General features: G+C 40.7%; 1 protein-coding gene across 1 annotated transcript in view; it reads right to left on the reverse strand.

The window, feature by feature from the left end:
* FRMPD4 (FERM and PDZ domain containing 4) overlaps positions 1-17,086 on the reverse strand; it is an 847,051-nt gene that overhangs the window by 49,686 nt on the left and 780,279 nt on the right. Inside the window, exon 9 of the mRNA XM_025277011.3 lies at positions 822-867. Within this exon, the coding sequence (XP_025132796.3) occupies positions 822-867 (46 nt within the window). The remainder of the gene's footprint in view (positions 1-821; positions 868-17,086) is intronic.

The following is a 17,086-nucleotide window of genomic DNA, read 5'->3' on the forward strand; positions in this document are numbered from 1 at the left end:
TTTGTTTTTCTCTTTCTGACTTACTTCACTCTGTATAATAGGCTCTAGATTCATCCACCTCATTAGAACTGACTCAACTGTGTTTCTTTATATGGCTGAGTAATGTTCCATTGTGTATATGTACCACTGCTTCTTTATCCACTCACCTGTCGATGGACATCTAGGTTGCTTTCATGTCCTAGCTATTGTAAATAGTTGTTTTGAATGATATCTTTATTATTTTATACTTTTTTAAATTTCGTACTGGTCCTAACCACTTACTAAGGCCCATCAGGTGTAAGTCCAAGATATTTTCAAATCCATCCACCTCTTCCCATCATTACTCTACTTCAGATCACAATTATTTCTCACTGGAATTACTCCCACAACCTTGATCATCTGCTTCCCAGGGTCATATATCAGCAATCAGCATATTCCAGTTATTTCTCAACTTTAAAGTCCCACCAAATTATTTAGATGGGGATAAGGAAAATAATCATGCTTTAACTTCTTACAATTAGATATTCCCTTTAGACTTGTGATTCTCAACCTGGAAACTTAAAAGAATCACAAGGAAATTCTTGAGTTTTGTGTCATTTCCAGATGTGAGAGGCACATAGGACTGAAAAGCTGATTTCCAAGATATTTGGGAAATGCATCACTTTCTTTTCTCTCCAATGAAGGGTTTCTATCAGAGTACAAAATACATATAATCAAGATTTTGGAACTGGTACTATGAATGCATGCTATTTCTCTCTGCTGTTATTCCCTGGAGTGGAGTGGGAGGAGGAGACTGGAAATCTGAGAACACACACAGGCACTTTTACTCACAGGACACTTACAGGGTAAGGCTGAATAACAGTGAGGAGTATCGACTCTTTGCAGCTTCTGTAAGAGAGAGGAAAAAAAGTATTTATGACTTGCACAGAGCCTGGGCTCTACCGGTGATGGTGCTCTTTTGAAACAAAATGTGTGATGTTGGCGAATGTTCCAGGGCAGAGATTCAAAAGGCTCAGAAGTGAGCTTTCAGACCACAGAGAAAACCAGAATCAAATGTTTACCCAGTGGAAAGCCTCCTGTTCGATTTATATTGGGTGATATAATCTGCAACACTGAACAGCAGGGCCCTAAAATAAAACTCGCTGAAGGAAGGTCGGATTTTAAAAGCATCAACTGAGTCTCTCAAAATTGATTCTCCCCTTCCGACTTTCCTTTAGCTGCTTAAAATGTCTGTGCAATTTTCTGGAAGGGGATAGATTTTTAAAAATGCTATCAATTCACTGAACATCATTATCTTCTTAGGGTCAGCATCAGGAAAAGAAAAATGTCATTGTAGGTTTCTTATGTAAAAACAGGATCCCAGCAAATGTGACTTCCCATGCTGTGTGGCTTTCTAAGGCCAAGTTAACAATGCCTAGGATCTTGAGCCGATAAACATTTCAGAAGGGCACTCATTGGGAAATATTGGTCACCATAGTGAACACTGTGTACCAAAGAGCAGGACAACGTAACACAATGTCATGGTTTATTTAATTTCCCCCAAGTAACCCAAACCTTTCAAATAACTTGACCCCTTGAGGAAAAATCTTATTATAGGTTGCAATAGTTTTTCTTCCTTCCTTTGTTCCTTTTTTATACTGAGTAGGAGAAAGGTCAGTTGCCATTTTGTTGAGAAGGGGCTGACTTTTTCTATAGTTTAGGTGGTAATTAATTACCTGCTTTTGTGACGTCCTGCCCAAATGATTCAAGAGAAGGGGATCTATTGCGGTGCTGTTCCTTTGGAGAAGTTATGACAAATTGCATTTCTAGCGTTAAGTACTTTTCAACCCCTCACTATAAGCCCATTGCCTGGGGAAGACCATGTGATTTGCACAGGAGTGGTGGCGGCTGGGCCCTGATGGAGGGAGTGTGGGTGGGGAAGAAGAGAAATCAATGGGGAGGAAAAAGAGGACTAGAACTCAAGAACTGGATGAAGAATCAGAACATTTAGGATGATGTTGATGGTGGGAGAGGCCTGTCTGATCCCATCAATTCCTAGTTGCCAAGGGTTGACAGAAAGCCCCACTAACTGGAGTGGCAAGACCGTGTTCCCATTAGATGGAATAATAGAGCAACAGCGTAATCAAAGGAGAATTTGGTGAATGAGACAAATGACAGTGCATGGCTGGTGGCCATGGAGCCTCGTGGAGCAGTTTTGGGGAGAGTCTGGCACACCTAGGCAAACTGCAGCCTCACAGCACTAGGACCGAGCCATTCCACTCTGGTTCATATCCCAAGGAAATCCTCCCACTAGCCTCTGAGGGAAAGTGGATGAGGACGTTCCCAGTCAGGGGACGCATGGACGTGAAACACTGGAGGCAAGGTGGGCGTCCATCTCTAGGAGGGTGGGCATGTGGTGTGGGGGCCGAGTGTCATGTAATGATGTGGCAGGAAGAATCAGAGTGTGGTAGCCGTGGTGTGTACCTGTTGATCCTGCTTGGCCTGCTCTACCCAAGGCTGTCCCCAGAGCCCTTAGCAGTAGGCAATGGGCTCAGAACATATCCTGGGGGCACAGCTGATTGGACCCAAGTGTTAGAATGAGGCCACTGGATGTCCTCTCTCCAGAATCAGAACTAAGAGATACAGACAAAGAGCTGGAAGCTGAGTCACAATCATGACTGAATAAGAGGAAAGGTTACAGATGCCAGGGTCCCCTGAGCAGGCCTAGTTCCCACCATTCCTGAGGGCTGGTTGTTCATCATTTTACATCAATAAAATGACCAAAGTCAAATATCTCAGTATGATATCTGTTGTCAGTTCTGGCAATGGGCTTTTATTTTTCATTTCACTCATCTGTAAGTACTTAATTATCACCTGCCAGACAAAAAGAATTAACTCCATAGTGCTTTGTGTCCCTTAGGATTCTAATCCTAGAAGGAAAAAAAGATGGAAGTCACATGTGTTCATATATTAGAGAATGCCACAATGATTGAGGCAGGTTCAGCTGAGGCCTGATGCCAGTCACCCCTAGGTGCCAAAACAGTGTGTTATATACTTTCAAAGGAGAGAGTAAAACCAGAGTTTTGGACCCTTTTTCATCTTGGGGTATTAATCATGACTTAACTGAAACAAAGGTAACAGGGAAAGGCCAGTGCAAGCAGCACATGGCCAAAGAGCAGAGGCTATGTTTGAAAGATTATTACCCTTCCACAGAGACAGACTCTAAGTGTGCAATTCCTGTGATGATATCTGGAAGACAGTAGATATGGTGCCCTGGGGTCATTTAATAAAGGCAGTGCTCAACTGAGCTTCTTCCAGGGCAAGAGGGCCTTATTGGAAAGATGTAGAAGCTAAGGAGTGTTGGACACAGCCAGTCACTGGGTACTCTCTGATTCAAGGGACCTGCAGTTGGAACAACCCAACAGAGAAACATTCTAGAAATCTGCACAGGTACCCATAAGTCAACTGTCATGATCTTCCATGGATAGAGGAAGCCAATACTGGATTACCTTGGTGTCAAAACAGTGAGAATTTCCTGCTTTTTACCTCACTGTCCTGTCCTCATTTCAATGTGGAAGGTGCCAAAGCTGGAGAAGAATCTTGGGGAACTTAACACAGTGCAGGCTTCTCAGGTTAGAAATAGGGGCAAGGGAGAAATTTTGTGGCATTGGCAGTTTTGACTATCATGTGACAAATGAACATATTGATGACAGAGTAAGAGTTGTTGTGATTATAAGTATTCAAATGACTGGAGAAATTTTCTGAACATGCTTAATATATTTGTGGACCTGCCTGAGATTTGAATGAAGACCTGCCCCTAGAGAGCTGTTCTGAACAGGCAAAGAGGGAAAAGAACAGTTGCTTTACAATTTTATCCTGAGACCTAACTGCTACATTTACTCCCAAGTTTACTTTATTTAAAACTGACTTGAATAGATCAGATTATTTGAATCCAAATAGTCCTTAACTAAGACAGTGAGTGCTTAAAATCTGAAGAAGAAACAATAAAATGGTAAGTGCAAGAATGAGGGGTCTGATGTGGTAGGGTGGGGGAGAATGAATGGGCCCACGAGGCTGTGGAAAAGATGCTCATTTTCCCTAGAGCAATGCTCACTGGCACTGTATTTGTAATTTGTTCATTTCCAGAAAAAGAAAAAAATATTCACAGCTCCAGTACAGTCTGTTAGGAGCAGACAAACCCCTGGGGAAGGACTCATTATTCATGTTAGATGCTAACAGAATAAGCATAGACTGCATTAGCTTCCTATTGCTGCTGTAATAAATTAGTGGCTTAAAACAGCACAAATTGGTTATCTTACAAGTCTGGAGGTTAAAAGTCTGAAATGGGCCTCACTAGGCTAAAATCAAGGTGTTAATAGGGCTGCATTCATTCTGGAAGCTTTTCCAGATTCTGGAGGCTTCCTATATTCTTTGGTTCATGGCCTCTTCCTCCATTTTCAAAAACAGCAATGTAGCATCTTCCAATTTCTCCTTGAGTCTCCTGCCTTATTCATTCACCTATAAGGGCCTTTGTGATTACATTGGGTCCACCTAGATAATTCAGGAAAAACAGCTCCAACCTTAACTGAATCACTTCTGCAGAGCCACAGGATCTGGGCATTATGATGTGGATCAGTATTCTGTCCTATCACAGAAGCCAGCTTCAGTAGTTATTTTGTGCTGCATAACAACTTACCATAAACTTAGCAGCTTAAAACAACACACATTTATTATCTTACAGTTTCTATGAGTCAGACATATGAGTATGAATTAACTTGGTCATTTTATCCAAGTTCTCTGATGAGACTGCCATCAAGTGCTGCCCAGGGCTAAGGTCTCATCTGAAAGCTCCACTGGGAAAGATCCAATTCCAGGTAGACTTTTTACAGTTTTTGGCAGGATTAAATAGTTTCTTTTGGGATTGTTGGACCAAGGGCCTCAATTCCTGCTGGCAGTTGGCTGTAAGTCACCGTTAGGTCCTCGTTACATGGGCCTCCTCAACATGGCAACTTGCTTCATCAAATCAGCAAAGGAAAAGGAGACAGAATCCTTTGGCAAAACGGAAGGTATAATTTTATGTAACAGAATCACAGATGTGAAATTCCAGCACCTTTGCCATATTTTTTTGGCAAGAAGCAAATCACAGGTCCCACCCACATTAAAAGAGAGGGAAATACACAAAATTGAGAACATTGAGAGACAGGGATCATCCATGGGGCCATCTAAGATTCTGTCTGCAATACCAACAAAGAAAGATTCACAACCAATTAATCTGTAAGTGTCTCAAAGGTAGTGTCCATGTATGACTTCACCTTACACAGAATATTTTCCTGTCAAGCATGTCAGAAAGAAGCACTGCTCAGTATACATTATTAATTTGAAAATGGAAACCATTTTCCAAAATATGTCTATTATATTTACAGCATTTAAATTCTGTGTCTATAGTAATTCCCTTTTACTCATCTGAAACATATCCTATATTGATTTTAATTTTACCACTTAATGAGTAAATGATGCTGTCTCAATTAAAATAAAATATTCCAATATGTTATTTATCATTAGAACTAGGGATGTGTTTTTAGTCTGTTTTCTCTCACCTATAATTATTTAATTATAATCTGCCAGACAAGAACTCCATAATGTTTTGAATTCCTTAGAATTCCTAACCCTAAGATCCTAGGAGAAAATAAAGAAGATCAAAGCCGTTTAAAAATAGCCACAACAGACAAATTAGAATTTGGAATGAAAAATGGCTCATTCAAGTAATCAGATAATTTCTTTTTATGAAGGCTTAAAACAGCTAGGGACTTGAAACAAATCCAGTTAGGAGCACATTTAGAGAAGTACAATTTCATACTGAATGCCAAGCGAATTTTCTACTCTTAAAGATTAATTTCAAATTAGAGTGCCAATATTTTTTTAAATGATTGAATTTGTGAAAAACACCACTTTAATCCCTATATCACAGTGCTGACCTGCATAGGAAAATATAGTCTAATCTACCCTAAAACACTCCTATAAAATTTCCGTTTTATTCCTCTCTTTTCATTCTTTTAACAAAAGTCTTTTCTTAGATTTTTTTTGATGGAAAATCCCTTGAAACATGTTTGGGACACCCAACGTCAGTGGTTACACGTCATTCTTTGGCATCACAACCCATTTTAAAATTTCACTGGATGGGATTCTGTTGCAGTAAGTGAAGAATCTCAGATTCTAATGAGGTTTTCGGTATTAAAATCCCTTTCAAAAATGAAGCTAAAGTTTTTGTTTGTTTTCCCTTAGAGCAGAATAGCTTGACACCTTTCTTTGACTTTCCCACTTGATACCTACATGATCTTAATACTGCAGTATATAATCACATTGGCATGCACTATTGTATATTTCCCTCATAGACTGAATAAACAGATTTCCTTAACTAATACAGAGATCAACATGAATTTACGTGTGAAGAGCAATGAGATTTCCTCAAAGATTGGGAAAACAGAATAAAATGAAGCAAAAACAAAACAAACTAAAATATAAAGAATATATTCCATGTCAAAATTCAGGAGGAGTCTTGTTTTTTTTTTTTAAAGGATCTAAACAAGTGAACAATATGATTTTCAACTTCTCCAGTAGAAGTCAGGAATCAATTCATGAAGGCTGAAAAGTTAGGCTTTTAAAAGGAAAAATAAAGAGGTAATTTAGGGCAATATATGAAAGATTTTGTGAACTGTAAAATCACATCTTAACATAATTCAAAAGACTGATAGGCAGTATTTTTATTTGGAAAGAAAGGTGGTAAGGCACAGTGAAATGGTGTTTGAACTCTCACTTCTAAGTACACATAAGTCTTTCTTCTTGTTGAACTTCAGAGTTTTTCAAAGAAGATAGAAAAATATCCTTTTCAGCTAGCTAGTGCATCTCAGCCCTTAAACTCTCTGCTGGTGGATAGTCACTCTTTATGGAAAGAAGAACAGATAAACAGTATTTCTCCAATGATGCTTTACTCAGAAGAATATCGCAATCCTAGGTGTTGGCTGAAAAGCTTGTTCGGGTTAATCTGTACCATCTTATGGAAAAATCTGAACAAACTTTATGGCTAACCCAGTATTTTCTCTTCTTACCTGAACCTGGAGATATGAAAAAAAAAACAAGAGATTTCTGATGACTAGTCATAATATAAAGTCAGTTGCTGCAAAGCTGGAGGAAATAACACTGTCCCTCCATTTCAGAAAAGTCACCACAGGACTACTTGAAATGGAGGTTTAATGCTTCATCCAGTTGACCTTTCTACCATTCTCAACAGAGACTGCAATTATCCACTATATCAGTTCCTAACAGGTGCCGAAGCCATTAGCTGGAGAGGGTGGAAACAGCTAACAATCAAGCATGCAAACAGGGTCAACACATTAAGTGTGATCTGTCATGGACTTCATGAAACATCAACACTCCCCACTGTTGCTGCACATTGCCTTTACTTCAGTAACTGCAAAGAGGAAGAACCGGATTACCTGTCATTTTATTACTAAGGTTCAAGGGATGCGGAGAAAGGAAACAGGCATAATGAAGCCACCATAGTTATCAGGGCAGCAAAGACAGAGGGGATGGGTCAGAATTCACTTGTCCAGGAGCACTGGCTTGCCTTCTACCAATTCTACAATCTCTCTCACTACCATTTTCTCCTTGAATGAGGGGTGATATTGCTGACACAACCATATGCTGCCTGCAAGAGATGAACTTCAGCTTTAAGGATGCACATAGGCTCAAAGAAAAGGAATGGAGAATGATATTCCACGTAAACAGAAACCAAAACAGCACAGTAATATACTCATATCAGACAAAATAGGCTATAAGGCTAAAAAGGTAACAAAAAAAATCACTATAATGATAAACAGGATCAATTCATTAAGAAGACATAATAATCATAAACATATTGGGTTGGCTAAAAACTTCTCTTGGGTTTTTCCATAAGATGTAATGGAAAAATCCAAGCGAACTTTTTGGCCAACCCAATATATGCACCCAATATCAGAGCACCGAAATATACTAAGCAAATACTAACAGATCTGAGGGGCTTCCCTGGTGGGTCAGTGGTAAAGAATCTGGCTGCCAATGCAGGAGACTCGGGTGCAATCGCTGGGTTGGGTGGCTTAGACAGTAAAGTGTCTGTCTACAATGCTGGAGACCCGGGTTCAATCCCTGGGTTGGGAAGATCCCCTGGAGAAGGAAATGGCAATCCACTCCAGTACTATTGCCTGGAAAATCCCATGGACAGAGGAGTCTGGTGGGCTATGGTCCATGGGGTTGCAAAGAGTTGGACACAGCTAAGCGACTTCACTTCCAGTATTCTTGTCTGAGAAATCCCAAGGAAAGAGGAGTCTGGCGGGCTACAGTACATAGGGTCGTAAAAGAGTTGGACATGACTTAGTGACTGAACAACAGGTTTGAAGTGAGAACAAGTTTGGTACCCAAAGCAACAGTGAAGAGAATTTAAGGAAAGATTCTTATTAAGTACTATGTTAAAGGGTTCACCCTGAACAACTGCATAATCATACTGTTTATCTTTTCCCATCTGTACGGAGGCTCCAAAGACGGTCCTCAATGAACCATGCTTTTGAGGACTCACATAACTTTGTGTAGTCTTCTCCCACTGAATCTGGACTAGTTCTGTGACGTACTTTTGACAAATAGACTATTATGGAAGTGACAGTGCATGACTTCCAGGCCTTGATTAGAAGAATCCCAGAAGCCCTGCAATGTCCACAGGGGTATCTTGGAACATTCACTCTATGAGAAGCCAGCTGTCAGAGAAGCTCAGCAACCCCACCATCACCATGTTGTGAGGAAGCTAGCCCTGTGCAGAAGCAGCGTGGGGAGGGAGAAACTGGCCTGGTCAGACACAGTGGTGTCAGCTGTCTAAGTCCAGTGACAACACAGGTATGAAAAAGCCACCTTGGATAGCCAGTCCAAACAAGTCTTTATCCAGCTCCTGCTCTAGCAGTCGACTGAACTGAAGCCACAGGAGTGACAGCAGTGAGAACCATGTGAATGAGCCCCATCAACCCACAGCATCATGAGATAAGAAACTATTTTCTTAAGCCATTTCATTTGTTGGGTGGTGACAGAAAACTGAAACATCATCTGTCCATAAAGAGTTTGCAAACTATTTTTTTAAAAAACAGCCAAAGGAGTCAAAGGGATTTGAAATTGAACATGGCTCCCTTATCAAGGAAGGTTCAGTATCCAATCTAATGACTCCACAGGATATTCGAAATGGACACTTTAAAAAAAAAAATTTGTCCTACAAACGTAAGTGGAAATGTGGAAAAGGAGGCTCTAATTGTTGGGCGTGGGGCTAGCACAATTGTAACATTAACTATGGGCTTTTGGAGATTGGGGTAGTGGGGAAAAGAACTAAAAGCTCAGGGGAAGGAAAAAGATCCAATCAGAGTCTTGGACTAAAAATGCTTCACTACAAAAAAGAATTTTGAAGGCACGATTGGTGTTACCTTGTGGGGTATGTATTTGAACTTGCTAGAGAAAGGATTAAAGCACATTATAATTTTAGGTTTAGAATTCATAGCTTACATACAATCAATGACTTGAATATAAACCTAGGGAGAGACCAGAATTCTTTGAACAGTCCAATTCACATTTGACAGATTGCATTAAAGGCTTAAGCTGTGCTTTTCTTTCAAAGAATATTAGGCTATTGGGTTAAAATCCATATAAATGATGCAGTGACTATCAAAACTAACATTCTAATGAAATTGTATCATTTCGAATTCTTTTCTTAAATTGCATTTTTTAAACCTTTGTATTAAAATTTCAGGTTAGGCACTCTGACTTTGTAAACTGCTACTACTAACAGTTTTATTTGCATAATAATATTTGGTTTTAGTTTGACCTAATTTTTTTGTTCAATTAAATCATTTCTTTTTTTTTTCTGAATGAATACTACTTTTGGCCTTTGAAGAATCTTTAATGGATGAAACTGGTACTTGCCTTTAAGATTGAAAAAGGGCAGCAGGATCTCTTGCAATAAAAATTATTTTACACATCTATATTATACTAAATGGTTCTCGCCTCATTCATTCCTTCAGTAAGTATTGAGTATCTAGCAGAAGAGAGGCATTTGGGATATGGCAGGAGGGCATTTGGCAGTGTCGAGACATTTATGGTTGTCACAATGAGGGTGGCTGCTATTGTCATCTAGTGGACAGACACCAGGGATGCTGTTAACATCCGACATTGCACAGGACAGCCACCTACAACAAAGAAATTTCGGCCCAAAATGTCAGCAGTGCTGAGACTGAGAAACCTGAGGCTACGTCCGATGTACCTCCACCTCCCCCCCACCCCAGGAAAACTACTATCCTGGCACCGAACACAACAGAATACTTTGATCCCCAGTGGGAACTTATCTTAATATAATCACATAGCATAAACGATTTTCCTTTCTTCTTTCACTTTGAGTTGTGTTTAAGATAAATCCAAGTCGTTCTGTGCCACTGTGTGAATGTATCACAATTTCCTTATCCATTTTACCATTGAGGGATATTTGAGCGATTTTCAATTGGAGGTCACAAAGAATAGTGTTGCTATTAACAGTCTTGTGTATGTCTTTTGGTGAACATATGTAGGCATTATTGTTTGGTATATTCCTAGGAGTGGAACTGCCAGGTCATAGGGTATGCAGGTGTTCAAGCCAAGACCTTGTTTTATGGGGCTACATCATTCTTTCCAGAGCTCATGATATTCATATGTCTTAAATTCTATTCTGATAGTTTTCCTTTACCTTATTTCTTCTACTCTTCTAAGTGTGTGACCAAGCACTTTCTATTCTGCTGGCTCCTGGAATAAGCTGCAGTCCATCAATATATACATCAATATACATCTTACATCTGTAAGAGCAGGGAGCTTGGACTAAATCAGTAGTTTCCAAATTGTGCTCCATGCAACCCTTCTCAGACAGGGACACATGTCCGTGGAAAGAGCCCTGTATACCCCTGTATTTCTTCAACTGGAAATCCTCCACTGATTTATGCATTGAGACTGTGGGTTAGAGTTCTATTGAAAAAAGGGTTCTATTGCTAAAAGCAGTAGGAAAACCAATGGATAAAATGACTGCTATTGCTTTATCAAATTCCAATAAACCTTCTTAGCCTGCAAATCTAAATCCCATTTTGAGTTTCCATGAAGGTGTCCAGCATGCTCTGCTAATTTAAACTTCTTTTCCTCAATGAAAAGCACAAAGAACAAAGGTTTATTGGATTTTGTTGCTTTTCTATTCTTTATATTTTTAATAATGACAATAATATTACTTGCAATTTTATACTGCAATTGTAGAGCAATTCAGTAATAATCACGACACCCTAGGAGCTAGGTAATATTATTATCTTCATTTTACTGATAAGAAAATGAGGCTCAGAAAGGTTATAGCACAAAGGTAGTGGCACAGAACGACTTGGATGTATTTGACTTTTAATGAAGTCAAATGTCTGGAAAGTGGTGTTTTCTTCCTGGCTTTGGCCAAAAGAAGAGGTACATACTGACCAGAATGCCAGATCCCAGGTCAGAGCTTCCACTTCCAAAGGCCTTGTGTGTTCCTGCTTGCTTATTTACTCTTTCCATAAGCATAAGCACATCACACTCTGGTCCAAAGAGGATGAAAGGCTTGTGATGCAGACTTGCACCGAGCCTGCCTCTTCCAGGCAGGCCCTGCCAAGATCAATGGAGCTACTTCAACAGTTTCCAGATGTGTGAGAAAGAAATGCTTATTTCTAGCCACAAAAGGACAAATATTGGATGATTCCACTTAGATGAAATATCCGGGATAGGCAGATTCATGCACACAGAAAGTACACTGAGCTGACCAGGGACTGAAAAGTGGGAAGAATGGTGAGTTCTTGCTCGGTGCGTCCAGAGCTTCTATTTGGGGTGATGAGAGTTTTGGAAATAAGTAGTAATGAAAGTTACAAAACATTGTGAGAGTAATGAATGCCTCTGAATTGTACACTTAAAAGTGGTGAACATGGCAAATTCTATGTTATATGTATTTTACCACAATAAAAGAGACATGTTCGTTTTTATTAGCCCCTGAGATCTTGTGGTTATTTGTTATGAAGCAATTGCTGACTGATTGATACATCCTCTAATTGTGTGACAGGTGTCATGTGGAAAAGACTGAGAGTTTGATGGGACAATGAATATGAGTAAGAGAAGAAGACTCACTGTCTGGTCTGCCAAATGAAATCTCTCCATGTTAAAAATAACTCAGGGTGTGGGCCATGGAAGGAACAGATTGCTGGGCCGATTAACAGAGACCATTTATCAGTGGCTTATGGCATCTCAGGGTCATTGCCATGGATGCACTGCTGTCATGGGTTATGTGACATGACCGGAGGAATTCAGTAAGCTGAAAACACTTTGAAAACATTAAATAGTTTGAAGCCCATACACATTTGTAGCCTAGAAGAGACTAGTAAGAGACAGGTAGTGTCATATGCTGAGTTGAAGCTGTTAGAAAGTGTAGTTCATATCCTGAGTCAATTCCTGAAGAAAAAAATCATATTCTTATGCAATTCAAGTCAATTAGGCTTGACAGCCGCTTTCCATTTCCCTCTTAGTTCTCAAGACATTCATGTTTGATTCTGCTCTATCAGCGCTGACTTCACCTTCTGCTCAACAGTCCTGTAGTGCTCGCTCAATACAGGAATTTAATATATTTTTTAAGCGAAAACATGAAACAGAGGTCCAGGGATTGTCATGGAATACGTGGCACAATCACCAAATGGGAGGTGGCAGTTGAAACCTTTATACATACACTGAGGGGCACGAGATTGTTCAAAAACAGAGGCAGTCGCCAAAAGTCTCAGCAGCAAGTGATGTGACTGCAAATGGAAATAATAATAATAATCATAACGGTAATAATCATAATAATAGGCTTGTTCAGAGGATTGTTGTGAGCAGAAATTATAGATGGGGGAAATGCTTTTCGTATCTTGGAAGAAAGGTGCTATGTAAATTCCAGTTCTTTTTCTTTTTGTTATTTTCCCTTAAATACTGCCAAAAAAAAAAAAAAAAGATCCAAGTGGGTGGATGAGAGCAGGATTTCGGGAGGAAGGGGAGAGAAAATAATTTAAATAAGCAAGTGATGGAAGTACTACTTGGTCATTGCCTTGGCTTTAATAACCTTCATCCACCTAGCCACACAGCTATGTAGGTGGGGGGTGATTGTGAGATTCTATTTCCCCTTCTTGATCCTAGCCAGGAAATAACTAGATTTTATGTTCATTTTTTAAAGAGCATTCACTCTGTCTTGTCGACGTGGGTGTTGCTTTCACTTCCATCACTGTATTCTGTGTTTTTAGCATTGACTGAGAATATTTCTCCCAGGGAACTGTACATGCCAGGTCCCAAGGGCGGACAGATACTGGGGCTCCAGGGCAGAGAGTCAGTGAGCAAAGGCCAGTACGTGCACCTGTTGTTTGGAACTCAGCATTTCAGAAGGCAAGGCTGAAAGGCAGCTTGTTGGACTCCATGGGGATGGCCAACTTTGCCAAGTGAGATGGTGATGAGAAGCTTATGGCTTTCATGACAAACAGGACATGAATTGTTTTTCAAATTAACTCATTCAATAATAACCTATAAGTGGTGTGTTACAGTCCCCTACTATTATGGTGTTACTGTCGATTTCTCCTTTCATGGTTGTTAGCATTTAATAACCTATAATGGAAAAGAGCCCGAAAAAATATATGTATATACAAATATACACACATACATGTGTGTATATTTATATATGTAATTGAGTCACTTTGCTGTACACCTGAAACTAACACAACATTGTAAATTAACTATTGCTATTGCTCGCATGCTTAGTCATGTTCGATTCTTTGCGACACCATGGACTGTAGCCCAACAGGTTCCTCTGTCCATGGGATTCTCCAGGCAAGAATAATGGAGTGGGTTGCCATTTCCTTCTCCAGGGGAGCTTCCTGACCCAGGGATCGAACCTGTGTCTCCTGCATTGGCAGGAGGGTTCTTTATCACTGTGACACTTCAGTTTAAAAAACGGTTTTAAAAAAAGTAAAAAAAATGAATTCATTCAATAACCACATTTGGGGAAATGACTTTTCTTTCATCAAGCAGTGGAATGCCTCCTGTCTCCTTTCTCCTTGATCTACTCGGAAGCAATCTTGAACCATCTTACTGAGTCACACCATGTTCCTTCTCAAAATATGACGATTTCCAAAAGCATCTCAGATTCAAAGAAAGATTTTTCTCCCAGTAGTGGATACCCCTGGTAGCTCTCCACTTACACTTCAGCTTTAAAGACCACTGGACTTGATTAAACAAATGTTTGACATTCCCATCCTACGCACTGATGACTATTCTAGGCTATATGGATACACTAGTGAACAGAGAAAACAATCCCTGCCTGTCTGGGACTGTCATTCTCTGGAACTATCCAGGACTTGGGAATTTGAAAAGAGGATGCCTTAGCTGGCTGGCCTGGGTGAGGCCTTCCACCTCTGGCTACCTGTTTTCTCATTCAGAAGATGCAGAAATGGGACCAAACCTCAAACGACGAGTTTCTCCTAGAGACCCAAAGCTATTTAGCCTTCCAGTGGATGAGTTCCTTATATTAATCAAGCTGTTTTGTTCAATATAATTCACCTAAAACTTCCTGTGACCTCATCTTCAACAACAAGTGATACCCTAGGTTCTTCCTTCAGGACAGTTCCTAGGAATCACTCCTTTGAAGTCTTCCCAGATTACCTCATCTAGTTCCAGGCCTATTGGTGTCCATGGCAACCTGTCAACATCCATGGACAGCCCTGCAGGGGCGGGTGGGAGGAAAGACTCTGCTTTTCCCTAAAGAAAAGAGGGAACAAATTGGAAAAGAAAAGAAATAACTTTTTTGGCTCCATGAAGCCACATGGCTTTTATCAGAAGGTTTCAATATACATCGGAATGGGGATGGCCAGGATCTCTGTGGAGACAACAGTGATCATTTATTTCACACCTATTGTATGCTTTGTTGTTGTCAAGTCGCTGAGTCGTATCTGATTCTTTGCAATCCCATGGACTGCAGCATGCCAGGATTCCCTGTCCTTCACTATCTCCCAGAGTTTGCTCAAACTCATGTTCATTGAGTCGGTGATGCCATCCAACCATCTCTTCCTCTGTTGTCCCCTTCTCTTCCTAACCTCAATCTTTCCCAGCATCAGGGTCTTTTCCGATGAGTTGGTTCTTCACATCAGATGGCCACAGTATTGAAGTTTCAGCTTCAGCATCAGTCCTTCCAATGAATATTCATGGTTGATTTCCTTTAGGATTGACTGGTTTGATCTCCTTTCAGTCCAAGGGACTCTCAAGAGTCTTCTCCAGCACCACAGTTTGAAAGCACCAATTCGTCGGTGCTCAGTCTTCTTTAAGGCCCAACTCTCACATCTGCACATGACTCCTGGAAAAACCATAGTTTTTACTACACAGAACTTTGTTGGCAAAATGATGTCTCTGCCTTTTAATACGCTGTCTAGGTTTGTCACAGCTTTCCTTTCAAGGAGCAAGCGTCTTTTAATCTCATGGCTACAGTCATTGTCCACAGTGATTTTGGAGCCCAAGAAAATCAAATCTGTCACTGTTTCCACTTTTTTCCCTTCAGTTTGCCATGAAGTGCTGGGACAGGATGCCATGACCTTCAGTTTTTGAATGCTGAGTTTTGAGCCAGCTTTTTAACTCTCCTCTTTCACCCTCATTAAGAGGCTTTTTACTGTATGCTAGAGACTGTGTAAAGCAGTTTGCACCCAGTATTTCTCATGTACTCCTTCAAGTATGTTAGGGTTTGGGTGCTATTATTCTCTGGAAATTAAAATACTTTGAGCCCAGGAGCCAGAAATAAAAGAAAAAATAATACTCATTTACCAAAGTACATATACTCTTGCTGCAGGAGGAGGGTCCTTGCTAGCGTGACCCCGAGGCTGGATAAAGTAGGATAAGGGATGAGAGACACCTTGACCCACATGTCTTCATAAACACTGCTGCCTGCTATTGTTGTTAAGCTATTATTGTTTTTATTATTAATTCCAGTTTCCAGAGCCCTGAGGGAGAGCATGTCAGAAGATACAGAGGAGAGTCTAGCCCAGTGATGGAGTTGGCTCATGTCACTGCTCCCCACCCATGCACACTGCACATTCTTGGGGCTTCTGTCTGAGCTCATCATTGCTGAGGCTCCGAGAATAACTCCTGCAGGAGAAGATAGGATGCTCTAAACTGCTGTCAGCCGTGAGTCTGGATAGCCTGGGAGTGTGGTGTTTTGCAAAGCAGGTTTCTAAAGCAAGATCTTGACACCTGTCCAGGTCGGCAGCCTCCCAGGATAGAATTCAGTCTCCAGGGTCTCAGGCCTTGTCAAGTCATATAACACTGTCTGTTGCCTGGGTGCGTATCCCTATCAGCAGCGGTCCATGAGGGAGATGGTAAGGCAAGATCGGAAACCATCTGAGTTCAAGTCATCAGAGCTATGTCAGCTTCCATTCATTATTTATCACTGACGGCACCAGTCCTCTGATGGACTGCTTGACCCTCATCCTCTCTAATCTTTAAAATCACTCTGCAAGGTAGATTTCATTATTTCCATTTTACATGTGAGGAAACAGGCTCTCTTTAAAGAGGTTAAGTATCTTGTCCAAGGCCACACAGCTCATTCGAGGTCGAGTCAGGAATCCAACCCAGACTGCCTGTGTCAATGTTCTTTCCCTCTGTCCTTGGTAAAGTCATTATCAGTAATCAGAGTGTCCACATGCCCAAGTTTTGCCTTTCTCTGTTGGCTCATCTGAGCTTCCCAGAGAGGATACATGCTGTGTTCACCTTGACAGGCTGCAAAGCATGTTTCCATATTGTGTCTTTTAATCACCATAATGCCAGTGACAGGTAAGTTTCACTTCCTCCATTTGGTAATCGACTAAACTGTGGAGCAGAAAGGCTAAGCAATTGGATCACTTCACCCAGAAGGGCAGGGTTGGACAGTTGTAAAGCAGAGAAATGAAGAACGGGGAAAGAGCAACTTTAACTTGTGGGAGATGGGAGGCAGTTGACAGAGAGCCTCAGGGAAGGCAGCTCTGCAGCTGGGTCTCGATGGATG

This window comes from Bubalus bubalis, chromosome X, assembly GCF_019923935.1.
Source record: "Bubalus bubalis isolate 160015118507 breed Murrah chromosome X, NDDB_SH_1, whole genome shotgun sequence".
Lineage (NCBI taxonomy): Eukaryota > Metazoa > Chordata > Mammalia > Artiodactyla > Bovidae > Bubalus > Bubalus bubalis.